This window comes from Prinia subflava, chromosome 10, assembly GCF_021018805.1.
Source record: "Prinia subflava isolate CZ2003 ecotype Zambia chromosome 10, Cam_Psub_1.2, whole genome shotgun sequence".
NCBI lineage: Eukaryota > Metazoa > Chordata > Aves > Passeriformes > Cisticolidae > Prinia > Prinia subflava.
Window position 1 is genome coordinate 21,087,660 of NC_086256.1, and position 24,568 is coordinate 21,112,227.

The window sequence follows — 24,568 nt, forward strand, 5'->3', positions numbered from 1 at the left end:
GGCGAGGGCGGCTGCGCATGTGCGGCCAGCGCCTCCCCGCCCGGGCGGGGCGGGAGCCCGAGGGGCAGCGCCGGGGCGGGCCCGGGCCGCCCCCTCCCCACGGGGGCCGCGGGCGCCGCGTCAGGCGGGGTCGCTCGAGGTGGGTCCGGCCTCGGGTGGGGCGGCCTCGGGAGCGCGGACAGGCCCGGCCCGGCCCAGCCTCACCCCGGCGGCAGCGGGAAGGGAAGAGGGGGAGTGTTTCCCGCGGTCAGGGGGCGCCGGCGGCGCTGGGAAAGGGCGGTGTCCCTCGGCCGCGGGTCCAGCCGCCCCGGCGTCGCCGCTCTCCGCGGCGTGGCCGGACGGGCCCGCTGCGGTGTCGCCGGGGAGGGTCGGGATCGGCCGCGCGTGTCTCGCCTGTGAGGGGGCTGAGGAGGCGCCGGGGCGCACGGGGGCCGGCGGGCCCGGGGCGCGGTGGCTGGAGCGCTGAGCGCTGCCGAGGAGGCGGGCTGAGCATCCCCCCCGTGCAATTGTCCCTCCTGTTTTAAATCGGGTCTGTATCTAACTTTGAAAATACTCTTGCAGAAAAATGACAAAGCCTTAAAATGGTTCAGGGCCTGGTCACGTAATCGCTGCAACAACAGCAGGAGTAGCGATTTGCCCCAGAGACCATCTCCTCTCTTACTCACAAGTACCTGGGCTGTTTTTGGGAGCTTGCAGGATCACGTTCACAGTGGGCTGCGTGGAGGGAAGCATTAGTCACGGTAGGAAGCAGTAACTGCGTGATTAATGACTCAAACAGGACTGGCTGGGTGCTCCCGGTGCGGTGTGAGGGCGCGGCCGTGCCGCTGAGGGGAGGCGGGCGGGGGCCGCTGCCTCCCTGGGCACGGCCGCTGGGTCATCGGGGCGCCCGCGGGGAGGAATCTCCTCGCTTTGGCAGCAGATAGTTGTTGTAGGTTATTGTCGATATATTTGCTTTGTATGTATGTGTATATATGTATATCTATCTATATATGTGTATATATATATCTATATGTGAGGTTTGGAGTAATGTCTAAGTCTACCCTTCTTCCCCTAAACAATAATTAGATCAATTCTTAGCATGACATTCTAAGATTTCAAATAATATTCTGGCCAGAGTGTTACTTCTTTGTGTTTCAAGTGGGCTGTGAATTGATCTGCACAGAGATATTTTCATTGCTGTGTGCTTCTAGCACTTCAGGTGCACAATGAGACAAACATCACGATTATGAGGCAAGAGTACTTTACAGTTGTACTGACATGTATCTACATTTATTAATAATGAGTAAATGAAAGGGTTGTGGAGGTCAACATTTGAAGAAATTGTTGCTGAGTATTCCCCATGCGCTCTCTGGGATGGGATTCCCAAACTGTCATGCATACCATTCATAAGTAGTGCATGAACGAGGAGCTGCTGTGGGCAGTACTCGGCAGAAGGGAGGGAAGGAGAAAAGTTGAGAAATCCTTGCTTTAGCAGGCTAAGGACTGAAATTCCCAGATCCTCTGCAGCAGAAATAGTAATAATAATACCAAATTAACATACAGGTGCACTTGGAAAATGTTCTCTATTAAGAGAGACTGTATGCTTAGTTTTCAACAATTAATATTTTCCTGAATTATTTTTATGCATACTTTGGAAATAAGTTACATTAGACACTTCACATTATTTTAACTAATTTTACACTGCCGATAAAAAATTATTTTAACTCTTCCTGCATATTTAATAACAAACACCTAAAATTCATAAGCTTTAAAACCTCAAAGGATTAGAGCTAAGAAGGAAAAAAACCCCTGTGTTCCAGATCCCAATTAATTTATTTCTTGCATGACTGAGAAAGTACCTCAAAATTAGGAAAACATGTTTAGAAAAACTGTAGGGCCATTTTTTAGCTATAATGGAGTTTTTTGTGGGTGCAGCATTTGTGCTGATGAAACCTGTTCAGAGTCACCAAACAAAATATCAAAAAGCTGTTTTGTGGTAACTGCAGTCAAAATCGGGTTTCACTTGCTTTGTGCTCTTAAAAGTGAATGCATGAATATAAAATCTAATATAAGTAAGTGCAAAAGAAGACATCACCACCAGTTGCTGGAGTTCCTGTGCCAGTTCTTCTACTTTTGCAAAGATGCCAAAATGTCATCTTGCTTATTGCATTGTCGAAGACATCAACAGCCAACATGGAAAATTATTAAAATCTGCTCTAATTGCTCAGAGTAAGTAAACAGGAAAACGAATGAGGAGTCATCCCTTTCTGCTCTGATCCACTTTATACATCTTGAAATATTTTAAATAGTGAGAATCTTTCCTGTATGCAATCTTTCTGCTGCACAGTGTTTTATACTTTAGCGTTAATTCCAAGCAGAAAGAGAAAGTATTAAAACAAGCATCTCACAGATTTTTAACTTTTTACCTTCTTTCTCTCTCCCTTTCCCCTCCCTCTACCTCAACTCAGAATCCCATTTGACTAGTTTTATCCTGTGATTACATCATAAGCCTAATTGTTCACTGTCATGTGTCTGGCCATTTTCACAGTGGTGTACCAGGCCTGTAGTGAGTGTCAGGCAACAGGAGCCAATATCACCGTGAAGCTGTGAATAATGATGTGCATGGCAGTTGTTGCTGATAGTTCTAACCTTGGGAGAGATGGAATGAGTCCTGACTAACAACTTCATACATTTTTTCCATTTGTTTTAAGACTCACTTAGCCTCTGAAGAGGCTATGTGTAGAGTAGGAGCCTGTAGACTAATTTCAGGCTAGCACTAGATTATAGTGTTCAATCTGGAATAGCATTTCACTCATAGTTTCTTCCTTCACAACACTTGATGATAAAGGCAAAGGAAAATGTTTTAAATTAGAAGTACCATGGCTGCGTTTGCAGTGGCACTGTCAGTAGCCAGACGGGGTGCTGCTGAGCAGCCAGCTTATCAGGCTACCTCTGCAGGACAGTAAAAACATTCCCACTTCAGAATAGCTGGTCATATTAGTGCAAATCCACAAACACAGCAGTTCACAGCAACTATTCTGCTGAGTAATGCTTCAGTTTTGAGGTTGGAAACAGACTTGGAATAACACCATGGGCATATTATCTTTAATTGCTGTTATCAAATTTGCCTAATTAAGATGATCCCATCTGTTTTCCTGAGCTTAGGGGATATCAGTCATGATAGAAGTGGTTTGGTTGAGGGGAGGGGTGCACCCTGTGGCCTGTAGCCTCTGCAGTGATGCTTCAGGCACGACTTGATGTGGTGCTGTCAGCCTGTCAATGCACAGACCAAGAACCAGTCGTGTCCCAGTGGGATCCCTGAGGAATGTGCTTGTTGACTTCAGCAGGTTTTGTGTTACATATGTGAGATTAAACAGGTGAGGTTATTACAGCTTAAGGATGACTTATGAAATGGAATTATTGATAGTCCAGCCTCTTAAACCATGGTATTTTATTAAATGTATTTCCTTATAGGTAGTGGTAAAACTGTCAGAGTTAAGAAATTATATTTTTAAATAGCAATCCAGCTGCCTATAAGCAATCTGAGAGACTCCTGGAGTGTGTAGAGACATTTTCCTGGTCCAGGCATTACATGAACCAAACAGAAGAGAAGGATGAGGGGAGCTGGTGCTTACCAATGCAGATGAGCCCATTAAAGAGGTTAAGATTGGTGGCAGCCTGGACTGCAGTGCCCACTCCCTGGAGGAGTTTGTGAGGACTGTGAGCCTGGCAAGGGGCTAAGTCAGGAGCCCAAACTTTGAAAGAACAAACTTCCAATTGTTTAGGAGTTGGTGAATGAGATTCCCTGGGAACTGTCCTCAGGGACAAAGAAGCTGACTAGAGCTGGCAGCTCTTAAAAATACTTTTCTTTAAACTAGGTGATCCTTAAGATCCCATCCAACCCAGGCTATTCCATGATAATCAAGTGAATGATTGAATAATTAAAGTTCTTTGCCATTATTACTAACATGCATGTATGTAGTTTCTGCAAGCTAGGAGTTTTCTCAGAGCATGATTTTGGAATGGAATGAGTTCTTCCTGTTTCAGGATAATACAAAAGTACAAGAACAGTTACATAATTACTGTCTTTCAAATTCTTTGATTAATTTGTCATCAGAAAGTGCTGAGGGAAGAAAACAGTTTACCAATTTTATACATTCTAGTAGTTATGAGCCAAAGAGAAAATAAAGGTTTGTATGACATTTTACTTGAATCATCTGTGATTTTTCATACAATTAAAACTAAAAGAAGAAAAATTGGAGTAATAGCTTCTTTAGTCGTTACTGCTACTGAAATCTGCACAGGCAAAAAGCTGCTCAATGAGAATCAAGTGTGGTACCTAATAGTCACTTCCCTTAATACTTGGATGCTACTGGTTTCATTTCCTCAAGCTGGCTTTGATCTAATGTAGCTCTGCAAAGAGGGGGGAAAAATCTACGTCTTCCCCCCCACAGTTCCACTGGGTCACCAGCCAGGCAACAAATCTGTGGCAAAACCTCTCATCTCCCTCAGCATTCAGGCCTGGTTGGTTTGTTTTGTCTTTTTCTCTGGTTACTTTGGTGTCTTCTTTTCTGAGATTTTTAAAATTTGCTTCTAAGTTTTAAAATCTGATTTCCACACTGGCTTCTTTTTTGTTCTTCCCATCTGGTGGAATTGCTCTTGTTCTAGGGGGTTTTAGATGAGCTGTCTTCCCACATATGCTGTGCAATGCTCTCTAATTCCAGGGCTTTCTTCTTTCTGACATTCCACTATTGCCAGGTTGTCTGTGAAGAAAAAAATGCCCTGCTATGACTTGTATTTTTACTATAAACTTTAAAACATATGGAAAAGATCCTACCCTCTTTCATTAAGTGAAAGATGTGCACTATATCTTTATGACCACCCAGTGCTTGACGTGTTTTCGAAGGAAAATTCTGAGGGTGATTTTTAATGAATATAATCTTTAAATGGCTTAGCTGCACACTGTAAAAGAGATGTATGGTGGGAAACTTGCATTCAGAAAAATACTTTGTACAAAAATAAGGCACCATGTTATTACTGTTGTTAGGTAATGCTTTATTTGCATCCCAGTTTGGAGGAAAATGGACATGACTCTAGTTTTCAAACTGTACATTCAGGTAAAAGAAATTTAAACCAGTTAGTAAGACTTTTTCACTAAATCTGAAGGAGTGTGACTACAAAATTATGCACTTCTTTGTGCTGTGACTGGCTTTTTTTGTGCTGCTTCCACATGTGAAGAAAGATCTGAACATTCATAAAAGCTCATTTGTTTTGAGCATATACATCATTTATTAGAAGAGCATGAATAGACTTCAGTTTCCCATGTTTTGGCCCTGCTTCCAGTTTTCACTGAAGCTCATGTGTGTCTGAATGAGAGCAGCAGTACAGAGCAGAGAATGCTATGTTTGAACAGTAAATTTCTGGTATCATTTCACTGCAGTGAATTTTTTTTTAATGGGATGATAATGAAGATGATTTAGGAAGGGAAAGCAAGGGAATAGCATAGAAGACTGTCCAATGAAGTTTGGGGGTTTTGTTTTTTGTTTGTTTGTTCGGAGTTTTTTTAAATCTTTGAAACATCATAATCTAAATTTTCACTGATAGTTTTAGAAATTTTCCATTTCCCTTAAATTACTGAGAAATTGCATGTTATTGAGGATTTTTTTATTACTTTAAGGAGCAGGTGTACATAGCTGGTAACTGTTTAAAAATCAGCCATGGAAAGTGTATTTCAAAGATTTTTATTGTAACCATTTTTGTGTGGGTAGTGAGGTCATCACAACCTGAGTGTATAGAACTCTGTTACATTTAATACTCTTTTGGCAAAACTTAATTTGTTTATAATACTTTCTGAGTAGCTTTACAGGGTGTTTGCCTTATGATTCATTTGAAAACATGTTCAAGATAGAAAAATGTATGGGATATTTAAGCCATGTACAGAACAATTTGATTTAAATACTCCCCCAATTTTAATATATATTAGAAACATGGAAAGAACAACAATTATTTTAATACTAGCCTTAAACCAAGTATGTGTATATATATATATATATATATCAATAAAATCTTGGCTCCAACAAGGATTTTTTTTTAAGTTTAGGTTAATCCTATGTGTTGCTCCCATTTGAAATCACTGGTGCTACAGACATAATTAAATATAAGTGTATATATAATTGGTTTTCTAGATTAAAGATGTCATGCCATTTATTTGTACTTGAAGGAAAAAAACCTGGGTGGTTTCTTTCTTGTAGAAAGTTTCAAAAGAGAAATGAAGTACAAAAGTTTTCTCATCTCTCTGGTTATTCTGTCCTGTGGTATTGTTGCTCTGTAATACACGTGGCTCCGTTAAAGCCTGGAGTGTTCTCTCTGCTATCTCACCTGGGCAGGGAGCAGTCACTTCAACACACAACAGTTCCACTTGTTGGCACAAAGAAGAGAAATGCCCATCATCTTCCTGGTTGTTGGAAACAGAGCTCTGTCTTTGATCACCAGTGGAGCTGAATGTGGGTAACCTCGCTGTCCAGGGCGTGTGTGAGCCCCAGTTGTGATGGCCACTGGCCTGGAGGCAGCCTGAGACAGACCAAGCACCCCTGGGACTCCCACTTCAGCACAGTCAGAAAGCCCCCCATAGTCCAGGGTTTGTTTTGACAGCCACAGCTCCATTGTTATGGAGGGTAATTCACTAAAGGAGTAGAGAATCAGCCTGGGGGAGAGGATGCTAGTGGGCACTGTGCTGAATCTAGGGGGTCAGTCCATGAAACAGCAAAAGTAACACTGGAGATTTTATTCAAGGAGGGAAACTTGCTGGGGTTTATACCTATTCCCTTTGATCTGGCAAGTCTCTGTGTTTGTGTCAAACTCTTTCCTCTTTTTTTATTTGTTCTTAACAGAAATGAAGCAATTGCCAGATTGGAGAATGTAGGGCAACAGAACAGATTTCACTGCAATGTGCCAGTGTGTGATACAGATCCAGCTTGTTCAGATGTGTGGGTATTTTGCTGTGCATTGGGAAACTGCTGAAATGGGGTGCTTGAAAGTCCATATTGAAGCTGATAGTCTGCACTTTCAGCAGTGGGAAAAGCAGTAAGTTATGGTCACCAAAAGTGTTGGGGAAGCAGAAATAGTCTCAGTAAGAAAGCGTGTTCAAGGTAGAGGGCACACAGCCATGCTTTATTCTCTTTTACCACCAAGGTCTTAAGTGGTACTCTACTGGTATAGTTAGGAATACTACTTGACATTTTTGGGTAGAGATGAATTGGAGATGGAATACTTCAGTGGAAACAGAAAAAAGCCCAAACCACATGCTATTTATGTTGTAGCATGTCACAGGACTTCTAATCAAAGACAAGGATACCATGGTGCAAATGCTGAACAAATGGATGAACCATTTTAGATCAGAGGGAGAATAATACAAGTTTTAGATATTGTAAGACTGTGCTAATGGTAACAAAAAAAGGCTTTGATTACAACATTGCTCTGATTTTGTTAAAGAGAGCCCAGTCCCACAGAAATATCCTCACTGCTGCTGGAGTACAGGTTCCTTGTGTATCAACAGCAGGTTAGGAGCCATCTAAATGGAGATGGTGTGTCTGTGCTTCTGCTGGCTCTTCTTTAATCATTAAAGGATGACATGTCATGCTACCCAGGGTCAACACCCTCTTGTAACCACTGACTCCCTTTGTGGCTCCTTGCAGAGCAGACAGTGTCAGTAAGACAGAAGCTTTTGGCAGCTTTGCCTTTTTGCTCCAAGTTCCAGTTCATGCAAACTCTCCAAGAATGGTAATGTCTTTATATGCCCAGCATGTTAGCTGAGTTGTAAATAATCTCAGAGGAACTGTGGCTTCATAGACTTCCCGTAGTTTTGATTTGTCTTTGCCTGTAAGGTAGGTAGAGATATTCTGGGGGATAATGTGATGTAGGTGAGAAAACACTGGCTAGTCAGGAAAATCAGCAGAAACTTTTTTAAGATACTCTGTCTCTTGTTTTTTTCTGGCCTTGTTTCTTCTAGTGTTTCCTTTGAAATGACCTTACCATATATATTAAGAAAAGTTTATAATTTATTGATATTGATGATATTTACATGTTTTGATTATCTCCTTTAGTTTTTAATTGCTGGTAGGTTTATTCCTCATAGGTGGAACTCCTATTCCTTTACACTACTCAGGCAACTGTCATAGCCTTCTTGTTTCTTGACACCTGGCTATTACCTGCTAGAAAGCTTCCTTACCTTGGGCTGAAATCTCTTTTGTGCCTGAAATCTATTTTCTGTATATCTTGCTAGTTGCCACAGGAAAGAATATTGCTTTGGCCAGGAACTCTACAAAATGGCCTGGTTGTAATGGGTCAAGAGGCAAAAAAGAAATGGGTACACTGAAATGGGACTTCTGTGTGGCTCAAAGCTTTGAATAATTTGTTCAAAAACAAAACAAAAACAACCTGAGATAATTTCACATGGAAATTCTGGGCTAAATTTTAAATAGCCAGGTTTTTTCACAATGTGGCATTACACCCAGGTCAGCTGAGTTGTATTAAGAATTAGCACAGATTTATTCAACTGAATTGTTTGGCAGATAGAATAAAGAGTGTTTCATATACATTTCATACAGTCTTCCTTAAAAAAAAAATACACATCAGTGAAATCTTGACCATACAGCACAAAGTCTCCTTTCACACTGCAGTACTTCAGACTCATTTAATACCCAAGAGTTAGAAAACATAAAATGATCTGGGGTGCAAACTTGATAACCACAAATTTTCTTACAATAAAGCAACTAAAAAATACATGAAATGTTAAAGTGTTTACCTTATTTAGTGTAAATTTAATTTATTAAAAGACTCAAAAATGTATTTTAAAACTCATAATCTGAACTTTTTTGAACTGAGTATTTTGCTGGAATTTTTTGCCGCCAAGTTTCAGATCCCAGAAAAATAAGGTTTGCATGAAAAGTTCTTGGCAGATCTCTCTTGGAACAGCACAAACAACAGTGCTTAACAAGGAGGCATTCATTATTTCTGTCTTGTTCCCCTCTGCTATTACAGCCACCAGCTGTAAGGTTACTGGCATCTTTGAATCTTCCTAATAAAAAGCATGGGGAGCAGCCATTCAAGGATGATAGTGAGAAATATGTTGCATTTTTCAGGTTTGCTTTTGTTTTTTACTAGCCTTTGTGCTTTGTCAAGCTGAGTTAATGCATTGTCTGCATGTTCTCACAGCAAAGTTTAGGAAAGTAACAGTGTCAGAAGGACAAACCTGTTTGTCTCACTTTAGCGGTCTGTGATCCTTGAGTGTGCAATTAAAAAAAGTGTTTTGCTTTTCAAAACTAAAGCCATCTGACATTTAACTTTTTTGTTAAAAAACATCATGGATAAATGACCTTCTTGGTGAGCATACATTTCTATTGCATTACAATCCTTTCAGAAGAACTTCTAACCACAGTTGTAATTTTTTTTTGTAAACTGAGCCACAGGTCTTGTATCCTCTATTTTGCTTAGCAGTCGTGTACAATGGCTTTTTTAGCACCTGACAAAGTCCCGTGCTAGTGAAATTAGTGCTAGGTGTGCCACAGGTCTGCAAAATTAATATCTGAGCCCTGCAGTATGAGTTGTTAGGAAAAAAATATCCACAAGGTGTGTTTTTAGTTACATTATTAAGACTGTATTTCATACTCTTTACACAAATAGTGATGTTTGAGAACTTCAAAAATCTATAGGCTAGAGCTCAACAGAAATAGGCACTTGGAGCAGTGCTAAAGGCTGTCATCGAGGAAAGTTTTGAGACCTGGATCCTGGAGCTGTGCAGGGATCAAGCCCAGTGCTGGTAGAAAGACCCTGAGTTTGGCCTCTACTCTTGCAGCAGCAAGTGTAGTTACAGCTTTCCATGCCCTTTAGTGATTTTTTGGTGAGGGATTCAACTGGGGCAAACTAATCCTTCATGCAGAGACAGAAGGAGCACCAAATGTAATGTAGGGAAGCATGAAGGCTAAACCCAGTGGTTAATACTGGCATCAGTTTTAACCAGAGAACTGATAAAAAGTCTGGTTTGCAGCATCTCTTTTGCATGTATTCCAGGCCTTTCTTGCTGGTGGTTTCTGCTGCCAAAACTAGCAGTGCTGGTAGGAGCTCTGGTGGAAAGAAAAAATTATTAGCCATTTACTCAAAAGGTTTATGTCCTAAATCTTTTCTTGAGTCTGTCACAGTATTGGATTTTAACTCTGTTTCCTTCATCTGGCAAGCTGGAACTTGGTGACTCCTGTTGTCTCTTGGGGAATTTCTTTTTTTCTCTTCTATCCTTTTGCATGAGACCCCAAAGGAGGGGGGAAAATGGTTTACTTTCAGTAAGTGCATGTTGTGTGAATGTTATTTTACTGTTAGAATAGATGCCAATCTCTTTTGCCTCCAAACAGACTTACTAATTGGAACACAAATATATCCTCTCAGAAAGAGAAAGAGATTAACACAAAAGGAGAGAATTTTAAATTCTTAATTCTAATTACATTATATTTCAAGATTTATTTAATCCTGTTAATTTCCACCTGAATTCTCTAACAATCTGGATTATAGTTTGCTGCCTACTGGAGTCCCTGGAATCTGGCAATTGTGTTTGCAGTCTTTTGATCAAATCCTTGTTCTCTAAGTCTCACAGACCTAACAGAGGTTTGTAAGTTTAAATTTGTTTAAATGATTCTCATACCCTAAAATCATTCCTTCTAATGGCAAGAAGCTGAACTATCTTGTACACAAAGCTTGGTAATTGAAGTCACTGTAGTTTTTATAGCTCTGCTAACAGTATGGTAATATTGAATTAGGGAGTCCATCAGATTTCAAAATAAATATTATATGCAGTATTTGGGCATGTAATCATATACATTAATTATGTTCATAATTTTTTCATGAATCGCCTTATAGAGTTATTTCCCTGTGGACTAGTGGCATTTAATGCTGAAGCTTCAGGGCAGGATTGCTGTTATTTGTGGGTTGTTTTTCTTTTTCTTGAAAAAAAAATATACCTCCTCAGTAATATGCTTTAAGAATTCAGATTTAATTAGATTATTTTTTAAATTCAAATTTTACCATGGATTTCTGCAGAGACTTAATCTTGGCCAGTGATACCTTAAAATGTGGTTCTTCAAACAAAGACAGTCCTCAGGAAGCCTGAAAACATTACTTCAAGTCTTTTTCTACTGATTATTTACTTTCAAAAACTGTAGGATTTGCCTGTTTAGATTAAACAAAATTAGAAAATCTAGGCCTCAGAATAAGTGTACTGCATGCAATAACTGTACAAAATCGGGACATTTTGTATGAATATGAATTGTGTAGTTAATGTTTAGCCACCATTATTTGTTTTTAGATTATCTGGATTTTTCCTGTGTGGTTCCTTTAAAACTGTAATTCAGAAACCAGTGGAATAATTGACTCACTGGTTCCTTCAATCAAAGAACTATTCATTAAATACACTTTGGGTTAGAGCTGCAGTTGAGTACCTACCTAAAAATCTGCTATGCAACTTCAAAATCCCCAGACATTAAAGAAACAGACCAATATTTAGTTTTACGGCATCAGGTGGAGCAGACACAGGCACCAATCCCCAAGTAAACATGCTGTGGCTTCCATGCCTCCTGAATGGAAATATATTCTCCCTCCTTTCCACCCAAGCAGTGGATATTTTGTTAACTCCAATTATATGTATTCAAGTGTGGCACACTTGAAAAAAAACAACTCCAGAGGATAATTTTTTTTATTCTTTAACTGACATCTTCATAAACATAATGTTCTTCATTCATTATAAGTTACTGAACAACAACAGCAAGTCCCTGGAATTCCCTAGTTTAGAATAATGTAACATGAGATACATATTGGGATATTTAAAACAATTAATAGCTTAAAGAAAACCCAAAGCTGTTCCTCTTGATGTGATTTTAGACACATTTTAATTGTCAGATTTGTCAGTCCTGGCACTGCCACTTGAGGGAGTGACGCACAAGGTTGGACTCCAGTTTGAGTCCATTCTCAGCAGATTTGGATATGCTTGGAGCTCACTCAAGGTGGAAAATTCAGACAGTGTGTGAAGATATTTTGGCTACAAAAGAACCTTAAAATGCTCTATATTCAAGTGTTTTGGACAGTTACCCTTTGGGATGGTTTTACCTGTTCCACGAATCCCTGTGTGGAACTTGAGAAGACCTTGCCTGCCAGAGGTGTGCAGAGGTTTGGTTCTGGGACGGTTTGGTTCAGGTCGGAATTAACGGGGTCACTGTGGGCAGTGTCGCTGTGGGGAGCTGAGGTGGATGGTGCAGTCAGGCTGCTCTTTGCAAAGCTTGTGCTGCTGTCTCTGAATTAGCACATGGAATGCCTGTTTCTTAGGGATTTACTGTGCCTGGGAGTAGAGGGATTTCAGTCTCCTGCTTTAATCCAGTCTTGTTTTACTGAATTATTTATTTGCAAGTGATGGGAAAGGTTGATTCATGCTTCAAAAGAAAGGCTGAGAGACATTATAGGGCAAATGTCTGTTTTTAAACTGAGGGCAGGAATCCTTTCTGTATATTTGATATATAAACCTTGAGCGAATATGAAAAAACCTTGATATAATTTAAAATAGACCAAAAAGTGGGATACTTACTATTAATAATCTGTTTGTTATGGTATTCATTATTTCTTTTGACTTTTAATCAATACTTACTGTCTTTGTTATTCTAACAAATTCCTGTCTTTGTATTTCTAACAGAAATTTGCATAAAGTTGAAATAATCTGTTGCTGTATATTTATGTAGTAAATCTGTCAGTATGTATTGGTTCTTTTGTACACATGGGGTTGTGTGTGCATTGTTACATTTCTGTAGTTCCTAATATTTACTTTAGAAGTTACTCTGAAGAGACACTTTAATTCTATAAGGACTATATTTGTGCAGGGGTTTCTATAACAGTATGTGATACCTTTCTGAGCAGCTATTGAACCCATGAGGGTAGGCGAGGTGGGAGTATAGTAAAGCCTTGATGTTTTACCAACTCAGTTAAATAACAGTGTAATCATACAAAATACAAATGCTACCCTGCTGCTCTGGAAACCTTAACATTTTCCTTTATGGCACCCCAGATTAATTGTTCAGAATGAGCAAAAATTACTATACATAATTGCTCATGGTTTTCTAGCAGGACTTAAATCCACTTTTATTCAGCCAGTGCTTGAACTAACTAGTTTTTAGGAGGAAAAATATGAAGACAAACCCCTTTGTAGCATATCTGAGAGCATCTTGTCTGGGATATTTAATGTACTCTAAAGGTACAAAAATTGGAATTCAAAAATCTTATTAAAATGCCATTCACCTCAGATCTGATTAGCAGCATCAAGAGCTGAGAGGACGGGAATTAAATTCACCAAGACACTTCTTACTCTCACATATTCCACATTCTGAAAGAAAACTTAGGCCAGTGAACGAACTAGAATGTTTATGTTTTATTCCAGGAAAAAAAAAATATTCAGTGAGCTCACAAAGTACAATATCTGTTTCAGAAGAGGTTTTGTTGCATCTATACTCATGAACTTCTCCATGTAAATAAAGAATAATTTACCACATTCTGTGGGAGCTTGCACTGCTTTTCAGTGGTGAGCACTTCTTATAAAGCATGTTACAATTTTTGTTGGAAGAAATAATGAACTATGTATAGCTGTCCAGCCTTTATGAGCCACTCAAGGTACAGTAGCTCTATTGTTACCTGTTATTAGTCATCTCTTTTTCAGATTGTTGAGTCTACATAGTTGTTTCTTGCATGGAAGACCTTTCATGCCTCTGAATATCCATAGAGTCCTTTTCTAAATCTTTTTACAATCTCTACTGTAGTCTTTCTCACTCAAGATGAGAATTTCCTACCAAGTAACTTTGTTTTTTCTTACTGCTGTTACACACTGAAAAATTAGAAAAAGCCGATACATGTAGGATGTTTGCATTTTGGTGCATGGACTGTATAGGGTATGAAACATATTAAATATTTTTGAAATAATGGTCTTTGTTTAGCCAATGATGTTTTGAATTCCAGGAAATGACCTTGTAAAAATGGAAGTACAGAAAGGAAATTTGCTTCTGTTAGGGGAGGAAAAATGAAGGAAAGAAAGTTAGTGCGAACAAAGGGGAATGACAGAGGCTGAATCTGAGAAAGGTGGGGATTTTTACAGGAATGTATGGAGTGTGGGTGGAAGGTGGCTGACAGTTTTTCAGTCTAGTGATGCCCACTTTCTAAATGTTCAATAATCTTTTCAATTCTAGCAGTTAATTAAAAATCCCAGAGAGACCCAGCTCCCCTATTTGCACTTTGTAGCAAACTGCTACAGAGAAATGCAGATTCCTTTAAGATGGACCGTGTTTCACGTGTGACTGGACTTGAATGTTATAGAATGCTGTAGGCAGCTGCTTGAAAGCCCCCAGCTTTGTGTCTGTGTTTTACCCTCCTCTCACTGCCTCCTCTGACTGGTCCTCTGAACTAAATTGTGCTTCCAAAGGGGCTGTTAGGATTATGATTTTCGCTTCAGCAAGAAATAGTGGTGGTGGTAGTCACCAACAAGAGTGATGAGGCAGAGATGGAATTCCCTGTCAATGTGGATGCTTTCAGATTAATGGAATTAATGTTGGAGTAGAGGGAGGAGGTAAGGGTTAGGGCATCTGGAGTGCCTGGGAGTACATCAAGCCAGAGAGCTCCCTGCAGGATATCTTTGCCATGCACCAAACAATTTATTGTCATAGGGTATACTTTTATTTTGGGAGTACTCTGGTCCTCCTGCGTATGGTCCAACCCAGAATCTGTACAGACACAATGACACCACCTATGACAGGTCTTGATGTAGTAAGGAAGCACCTGTACCTGTAAGGGACAGGTTGACTGACCTCCTTCTGGTGACAAGGGTCCTTGGAAAGCGAGGGAGTGGCAGTGACCACCCTGTTCACAACAGCCAAGCAGCTAAAACCATTGGCCTTCTCAGTGGACACATATCCAAACCCAGTACTCTTCATGAACTTGGCTTTGCCTGGGACAGCAGTCACATTTGGGCTGTCTTGCAAAGCACAGCTTGTCCATAATTCTGAAAGTGTTTTCTGCCCTGTAGTGAAATGTGATAAATTCTGTATTCTCATGCCTTGTAAATATGCCTTGTAGTGTTAATGTGCTTATTTATTGTTGGAAGTAATAACTTACTCAATTTGAAATACATGAACAGCTGTGTCACTGTGCCCATCATAGCAGGTTGGGCCATGTATTGGACTTTTCTCTTGTGTACCTTATGGCTCCCTTGTGTGCTGCAGGAACATCTTTGTCATGTACAAACGTGTATTTCTGTAGCATCTATGTCTGTAGGATCAACTTGGGCTCTACCTGCACGAGTGCTGGACATGGCCCTTCACAGAGCCAGTGTTCCAAAATGTGGAATGTGTAAAATTTTCATAGGAAGGGTTGTTCTTTGTTTGGTCTTTGTGTACTTTCAAGCCAAATCAACAAGAAGGGAAATTTAATCCATGAAACAAAGAGCAGCTAACAAACGAGCTCCAAGCGATGTCCAGGTGTTAGAAAAACAAATTACTTGTTGGTAGAATTACTTGTCACAAATTAGGGGTTGATACAATCTATGCACCTCAGACCTGTGGGGGAGGTTGGCAAAGACTGAGATGTCCACTGATACTGCACACAAAAGAGTCCAGAATTTACAGGAATGCAGGATTCACAGGAATTCCCAAGATACAGAAGAAACTAATAAAGACAACTCAGTAACTGTGCTGAGTGAGCTCCGACTGGGTAAAAGGTAATTGTGGCAAGAGGAGATCAAGACCACCGACTCATGGCCCACCACCCCAAAAGAGAAAGTCTGAGCGTGCAGACTAATTAGCACGAGAAGTGAGGGAATCATTAACAACAGTAGAATGCTCATAAGTAAGAGAACCATGAAACTTGTAGCCAGTGATCACGAATTTCTTTGTCGGCTACAATGTATAAATAGTAACAAGTTTCGATAATTGGCGTGTTTGATTTGTGGAATACCACCGCGCACCCAGGTTTGCGCAACTCAGATAATAATCAGTGTCTCTTCGAGTGTGTAATTATTGCCTTGTTGCACACTGGGCGACGAATGCGATGTTAGTGGGTAACGAGCCCGGGGCGGCGGTTCCGGTAGCCGGGCCCGCCCCTGCCCGGCGGAGCGCAGGCCCGGCCGCGGGGCCCGCCCGCTGCCCTGCCCTGCCCTGCCCTGTCAGCCGGGGCCGGGCGGGAGCGCCCCGTGCGGCCGCCGCCATTTTGCGCGGGGGGCGGCGCGCGGCCCGGCGGCGGCGGTTCGTGAGGCGGGGCGGCCGCGGCCGGACTGCGCCTGCGGGCGCGCCTGGCGGGCAGGGAGGGCCCCGCGCCGCCTCGTTCTGCCGTGGGGTGGGTGTCTCTTGCCGGAGAGCAGGGCTGCGAGAGCCTGGCGTGCTTCCCGGGGCCCCCGCCGGCCCCTCCCGAGCAGTGCGTCCGTCAGCCCTGCACCGGACAGGCTGCTGAGCTGGCACAGAGGTTCGTTGTGGGGGATTCTCATTAGGCGCGAAAGATTCAAAGGTGATGTTTGGCTTCTGGTCCGGGAGCGCGGCGGAGCAGCGGCCCCGGCCCCGCGGTCCGCCCGCGGAGCTGCGCGGGCCGGAGCTGCTGCCGCGACCTCGGGACTGCGCCCAGGTACACAAACACCTGGCTGTGCACACAGACGTAACTTTTCATATTAAAAAAACCCAAAACAACTCTTGTAAGAAGAAGTTCGTAGAGACTGGTAGGCACAGTCCTTTTATTCAGAATAAAATTGCCGTATTTTGTGTACTTTTTTACTGATTGTACGATAGCAAGCGATTGGCGAGTGTATCTGATGCATTTGGAGACAAGTACTGAAAGTTTCAGAATATGAAAGATGGTTATTTTTGAACACTTAATTTGTCCTGTATTACGATGTATATTTGGCAAATTGATCGTTTAAGTCTGTGCTTGTTTATGGAGTCCGTGAACAAGCAGAGCTAGACTCTAAACCTCAAAAATTTGTATTCTTATAATTTTAAGTAGACTTCACGAAGAGCAACAAAAGGAGTGATCGTGGGTGGATCCTGTATTGAATTTGACATCGTTTCCAAAATTGATTGTTTTATTTGGTTTTGGTTGGCTGAGTTGTTTTTCCTCTAGCTTAGAAGAATGCTTGCATCTGTGGTTTCCGCTTAGAAATAGGTGAACTCTCCAAGGATTTAAATATGACTGACTTGCAAAATGGGTAAATTTCCACACAGTGAAAAGCGAAGTTTTTACTCAGCTGCAAAGGCCTAATACTGACAATTAACTGTAGATAGTTCTCTATATTGTTTCATGCTTCCACAGTTACTTTAAAATACTTCTTGATATTGCATCAACATTGTTATGATTGAGATAATTTTTAAACAAGCAGATTCGAGATCTTTTCAGAGATTGAGAGTTGCTTTCTCTATTTGTCACTATTTGCTAGAATTTTTTTTTGTGCATGTGTGGTAACAGTAAATGTACCTTTTTCAATTGTAGCAATTTCTAACAACTGTCACCATTTTCTTTCTAGTATACTGAAGCATGTTTTTACCACGATCTATTAAAGTCAAGAGGGCTGCTGATGAGGACAAAAGTTGTACAGCTAAGAAAAGTAAACTGTCTTCTGCAGGATCTTTGCTAGAGGAGACCCCAGAGTTCCAGGAGTGTAAGTCAGTTGGAACAGAAACTTCTGCTTCAACAGACAATTCGAGTGAAATTGTACAAGAACACACAGAACCTGCAGCTGCAGACCTTGGAGTTGCTCATGTACCATTGGGAAAGGACAACCAAAATAGCGAGGATGATGGCTCTTTGGAAGAACCCATCAAATCCTTCAGCAAATCCCAGCGGTGGGCAGAGCCTGGAGAGCCTGTGTGTGTTGTGTGCGGCCGCTACGGGGAGTACATCTGTGATCAAACCGATGAGGATGTTTGTAGTTTGGAGTGTAAAGCCAAACACCTTTTACAAACCCAAGCAAAGGAAAAGCAGCTAACATCTGACCAACCCTCAGATTCTCAAGCAGAAGGTCACCTGCTTGATGCACCTTATTTCTACAAAGATCATCCCTTTATTTTAGGCTTGCAAGATGAGCAGGTTGAGAACCTTAAACTCCAACTGGGGATTGCTGTCCAGGGCCAGCAAGTTCCAAGACCTATTGTAGAGTTTGAACACTGTGGTTTTCCTGAAACTTTAAACAATAATTTAAAGAATTCTGGCTATGAAGTCCCAACTCCCATCCAAATGCAAATGATCCCTGTTGGACTGTCAGGGAGGGATATTCTGGCTAGTGCTGACACGGGCTCTGGAAAAACAGCAGCTTTCCTGCTTCCTGTTATTATGAAGGTTTTGAAAGAGGTAATGAAACTTCAGACAGTTAGAGAAAGCAGTTTGCAGCTTTGTCTGTTGGATTCCCAATGTAATGGAGAATGTGATTGCAATGCTTTTCATTAACATTCAGTGATTTATTTGACGTTTGATTGATCTTGTTTTGTTCTTGTTTTGTTCTTGGAGGGGGGAGGTGCTGATTATTTTTAATAAAATTGAATGTTTTTTCACTTTGGTCAGGAGATGAAGCAACTCTTTCAATATTACCTATTACACTGTCCCTGCTTGTTGAGCAAGTTAATTAAATTCTGCAGTAAACTTCCTAAATTACTTAAAATAGAAAGAGAAAATAATTCCAGACCCTCTGTAAGTTCTTCCTGTATCTTCATATATCAAATGGCTCAAAGACATTTCTTGGAATTTGTATAACTTCACAGAGTAATTTCTCTTGGAATATATTTGGTTGACTGTCAAATAATTACAGGAATTTGGGTTAAAAAACTCCTGAAATCCTCTAGTTACAGAATAACTACTTTTATACTTTTATAACATGGGAAAAAGAGGAACACTTCTGCTTTAAGACATGAATATATGATTAGAAGCAATGGCAAATAGTGTTCTGTACCTTGTGTGTGGTTCAGAGCTGTATGGGTTTTATTCAAAAAGAGATGCATAAAAATGTATTAGAGAATTCTGGACATGATTCTAGTGATGCTTTGTACTGTTTAGATCCTTTATAGAATGTATATACACACAAATGTGTGTAATTTTTTTCAAAGGAATAATTGAAAGATTTCAGTAACTCTTTTATTCTTTAAGATACTCTAGCAACTCCTAAGGTCTAGTTTAAGAATGAAAACATTATGTAGAAGTAGGTAAGAAAAGGGGTATACACTCCAGTAGTTCCTCTGTGTGATTATCATTAAAGTCTGCAAGACAGATACATGTTTATAGTAACATGTGCAAAATTGGAGTCTCAAAGAAAAATGCATCTGTACACAATCTTTCCCATGCTTCATCTCCAGGGTACTGTACAAGTTAATGTATATATCGAGAAGTAATTTTATTTTGCTGCTTAAAATAATTCTCCTTTTTAATGTAAAACATTACTTTGGGAGATTTGAAAGTTTTTTATCTAAATAATGAAGCAATTCCACATTGATGGGATTTTCCCTCTCGTCTCTAGGCAGAAACGCCATGTGCCCTTGTTTTGGCGCCGACGCGGGAGCTGGCGATCCAGCTGGAGCGGCAGGCCAAGGAGCTGATGGCCGGCTTGCCCAACATGAGGACCGTGCTGCTGGTGGGCGGTCTGCCCCTGCCCCCGCAGCTGCACCGCCTCAGGCAGAGCGTGAAGGTACAGCCGCCTCGGCATCCGTCCACAGAAAGGGAAACTGTTACTGGTGACACCTATGAACACACAAAGAGGCCTTTCTCCTAAGTCTGAACTACTGAAACATTTGTTACCGCCTGAAAATTTTACAGTTGCACGATTTTTAAAAAACTTTTTCACCTCTGATTAAACATTTAATAGCTTTTTATTTGTTTGTTTTTAAAGTTTCATGTGTGGTATTGCTGCTTTCAAAGACTGAAATGTGCCAGTATTTACACAAGGAGTTGTAATTGGGAGGAAAAAGTAGTTTGTTTTTCATGCAGATTTTATTGCTTTTAACTTAGATACCTTCATTAGAGTTCTGAAAGGTCCATTTCGTCTTAGAGCATCATAATCTATAAGTTTTCTAGAAGTTTTATGACTTGCTTGTATGCAAGTAACTTCACTTATTACTGCCATTGTTATGTATGTGATGATTTTTGTATGATGGTCCTCTGTCCTTTCATGGAATTTCATACTCCTGTGGGGTTTTTTCCTCTTCTTTTTTTTTTTTTAGGTGATAATAGCAACACCTGGAAGACTTCTTGAGATTTTAAAGCAAAGTTCTGTTCAACTGCATGGCATAAAAATTGTAGTGGTGGATGAAGTAAGTTTTTATTTATCAAAACTCTAGTAACCTATACAGAGGTCCTGGAAGAGGGATATGAGTGACTAGTCTCACTTAGTAAATATACAGAGTGTTTGTTACAAAAGTACAATATGTTTCTGAGGAGACAGTTTTATTTTTTGACACAATTTGAAATGTGTTTAAACAACACATGTTCTATTGCTGTAAAGACTTAGGCCTGACAGGATAATACTGTTAGACCAGTGTGAACCATTTGTTTTTAATTTTCTCACTTAGCTTTTCTTCTGACTGTAAATACTCCTGCATTTGGATCGTTACATGTTACATTGTGGTTCTTCTGTCAGTTTAAGTTCAGCATCTTGCTGTTCATGGAAAAAACGTGATACAAATCTAATATTTTTCATTTAGGTGGATACCATGCTAAAAATGGGTTTTCAGCAGCAAGTATTGGATATTTTGGAAGACATCTCTCATGATCATCAAACCATACTGGTGTCAGCCACAATTCCAGTGGGCATCGAGCACTTGGCAAATCAGCTTCTGCACAATTTTGTCAGAATAGCAATTGGAGAGAAGAATCTACCGTGTTCCAATGTTCGGCAAATTATCTTGTGGGTAGAAGAACCATCTAAAAAGAAAAAACTGTTTGAAATACTAAACGTAAGTTTAATATTTTTCTCATAAGAGCAATTTATAAAATGATTCATGTCTTTCCACATCTCTGTCAGGTCCTCATCTCATGATCAGGAGAAATTGAATCTGTGCTGATGATGAACAGCCAATGGGTGTAATCCTTTTTAAAATAAACTGTTTAATTTTACAGGATAAGAAGCTCTTCAAGCCGCCAGTGTTGGTGTTTGTGGACTGTAAACTAGGAGCAGATCTGTTGAGTGATGCTGTTCATAAGATTACAGGATTGCAGTGTACAGCTATGCATTCTGAAAAGTCTCAAGTGGAAAGAACAGACATATTACAGGTTTGTGCCTGCTCAAGTTAAGGGTGTTTTGGTAGATTTCAAATGTCCTTTTTAAAAAATGGGTCTTCATTTGAATGACTGAAGTCATAATTGACTGCTTTTCTGCAGTAACACCTGAGGTATTGCTGGAGCACATGAGACAGGACTAAGCAAAACTGTAGATAATAATCCTATTTAAATGTTGATAAATATAAAGACTGTTTCGCAGATTATTTGAAATGGGAATTCAAATAAGCATTTAACTGTAACTAGTAATTTCTGGAATTAAAATTGTGGGTTTGATCTCTTTGGTTATCTCTCTGAATTATATTCCTGTTTAAATCAAGAATGCAATAGAATAATCCTGCTGTTCTTATACCAAATAACTAGCTATTAACCTATGCTTGGAGAGGTTCAAAATACAAATAAAGAAAAAAGAATTAATTTTGGTTTGTTCCTTCCTTGCCAGGGATTGCTTCAAGAGAAGTATGAAGTTATAGTAAGTACTGGAGTCCTTGGCCGAGGGCTTGACCTTGTCAATGTCAAACTGGTGGTGAATTTTGATATGCCTTCAAGTATGGATGAATATGTACACCAGGTAAATAAACCAAAGAAAAGTATATTGAAATATGACATCCACCTGGGGAAGTTTAATTGTAAATAGTAAGATCATTTTCCTCTTCAGAATATTTTTTAATAGGAAAGGAAAAAATGGTGCTGGATATCTCTTCTGTAAGTCTCCTATGTAAATTACTTGAATTTAGAGTAGTGTTACTATTATCTCCTATACAAGTTATGAAAACCTAGAAGAGTGTTTTTAAATCACTTACTTTTGCAGCATTCTTCCTGTTTTGTACTCTCTTGTATCATTTTGTGTCTATAGAAAACACAGTTTACCATTTTTTATTGTGTGAAGAAGGTCAAATGCCCCTCTTGCAGGTGCAGCTCATCTGTGGTGTGGGGTATGCATTAATAGTCATGAACTTGATTTCTTCCCCTCTTTCTAGTCAAGCATCTCCTCTGGTATCTTTTTTCTGTGATTTCCTGCTTTAGAGCAGAGGATCTGTGGGTTGCATGTATGTGAAGGTTTATGTGCCCAGTCCCCAGCCTTAGTTTAGCTGGCACATCAAGAGAACTCATTCCTGCCCTCTTTGTGGCATGAGGAGGGCACAATGCTGCTGTGTGCAGTTCTGGGAACATCAGCTGTGGGAAAAGGCACCAAGCTGGAGGGAGTCCAGGTGAAGTCAGGGGCTGGCACACGTGACACTTCAGGACAGGCTGAGCAACTGGGCTGGTTTGGGCTGCCCTGGAGACTTAATTGCTCTCTTCCATTCGGGTGATTACAGAGGAGACAGAGCCAGACTCTCCTTGAGGATGCCCAGGGAAAGGACAAGAGCCAGCAATTGTAACTTCCCGCAAGGGAAATTGTGGCCTCATAGCAGGGAGAAAGGATTTGCACAGCAAGGGGGGTCAGGCAGTGGAGGAGGCCAGAAGGATGAGGGGACCTGTCTGCTTCAGCCACTTGAAACAAGGTGTTGAGGGAACTGATGTGACTTTGAAGTAAATCTTGTTCCGAACAGTTGAGGAGGAGCTCTGGAAGTTACCCACTGTAATGAGCTCTTCAAGTAGCCTGTGTTACTAACTGCAGTATTCCTCTCTGATTCTAATTATCTTTCTGCCAAAGTTTCAAGCATGTATTAAGTAAATAAAAATGGTCTTTCCTAGCATCAAAACTATACCAATATTAACATGTTAGCTGTTTGTAAACAGAGAGCCTGTGTAGATTCTTCTCCAGTTTGTTCAAGCATTTTAGATAATATTGGTAAATAACTTAAAGTTACAAGGACTTTGAAAGTAAAGGGCATTTTTGTGGCCATGCTTGCACATATTGTGCTTGATATGAAACATAAGTATTTGGCATCTCTACAGTATTTTTAAAGCCTTTTGTTTGGATCAGATTTGCTGTAAGCCAAAGTTTGTACCTCCTATCTCAGTATCAATATTGGACTTATGGTATGTCCCATAGATAAGTCATAATTTTAAATGCATTTCAGCTACAGCTTCAGATCTACACATCTTGAATTCAGGAATTTTATTGTAAATACCTTTGTGCTTAAAGGATGAGAGAGATTTGGCCCTGTCACGTAGGTTTACTTGCTGTTTTGTAACAAAAAAATAAACTTCTAAGACTGTTTGAAGGACTTCCATTTAATATTGCTAATTTAAAATGCATTTATGCTTTTTCAGGTTGGAAGAGCAGGGAGATTGGGTCACAGTGGAACTGCAATTACTTTTATCAATAACAACAGCAAGAAGCTCTTTTGGGATGTTGTGAAGAGAGTAAAACCCACAGGCACCATTCTTCCCCCACAGCTGCTGAATTCCCCATATCTGCATGACCAGAAGAGAAGGGAACAACAGAGACTTAAACAGTTACAGAATAGCCTTGTAACAGGAGATAATATTATGGACATTATTAAAAAACACAACAAAAATAATTCTCAGAGGTAATAAAGGCATATTTATAGTTATGTAATTACAATAAAAGTATGGTTCAAAATAAATACAAAATGTTGCCTTGTATATTGCATTTTAAAAAGAAATTTCTAGTTTTTTAAGAAGTCTTCTTTTTATCTCATCTTTAATTTGAAATGCAGACTATTGTGTGCTTGAATTACTGTAGTACCCAGTAAAACCCTCTTTCAAAACCAGTAGTCCTTAGTCTTGCTGTCAAGGAAAAAAAAGATTAGTGGCAGATTTGCCTCTGAAAATCTCTTCCTGTTAGTTTAAAACATCTTCCACTGGGAATGTTTCTCCACATCCTCAGTATGCTCTCCTGAGGTTTCTTAAGAACATACATGCAAGTTTTGTTTGTAAACAGTACTGAAAATGTATTTTCTCCGTTAGTACCTGTGGACCAGCTGGAAGTTCTGCTGAAGGACTTTACAACACCAGAAATAACCTGTTATTAGTGAAACTTCAGGGAAGAGAAATAAGATAAAACCTCTAATTTTGATTTTATTTAATCAAAATTACGTCTTCTTTAGAGATGGAATTTGTTGATTTTTCTGTCTTGTTTTAAATAATCCACTCCTGTCTAAAAAATGTTCTTGTGTAACTTTCCTACAGACCAATTTAGACATTGGTATGTTTAAAAGCATAGGCACCCCTGCTGTACCAAAATTCCACAAATTATGTTCAACAATCACGAAATGAGACAACAAACAGTTCTACACTACCTTTGCCCCAGGAACTAAGTGCAAGTACAGGTTGTGTAAAAGTAAAATTGTATCAGCAACCCAGTTCAGTT

At 40.1% G+C, this 24,568-nt stretch overlaps 1 protein-coding gene across 3 annotated transcripts; it reads left to right on the forward strand.

The window, feature by feature from the left end:
* Positions 1-27: 27 nt before the first annotated feature.
* Positions 28-23,829, forward strand: DDX59 (DEAD-box helicase 59). Of its 3 annotated transcripts, none has more exons than XM_063407676.1 (8): positions 28-139; positions 17,552-18,375; positions 19,532-19,699; positions 20,232-20,321; positions 20,712-20,963; positions 21,127-21,279; positions 21,728-21,856; positions 23,506-23,829. In XM_063407676.1, the coding sequence occupies exons 2-8, from the start codon at positions 17,563-17,565 to the stop codon at positions 23,767-23,769; spliced, it is 1,869 nt and encodes a 622-aa protein (XP_063263746.1). In that variant the 5' UTR covers positions 28-139; positions 17,552-17,562; the 3' UTR covers positions 23,770-23,829. The 3 variants fall into 3 exon arrangements, with proteins under 3 accessions (XP_063263746.1, XP_063263747.1, XP_063263745.1); XM_063407677.1 differs by lacking the exon at positions 28-139 and adding an exon at positions 266-529; XM_063407675.1 differs by lacking the exon at positions 28-139 and adding an exon at positions 16,257-16,503.
* The last annotated feature ends 739 nt before the right edge of the window (positions 23,830-24,568 follow it).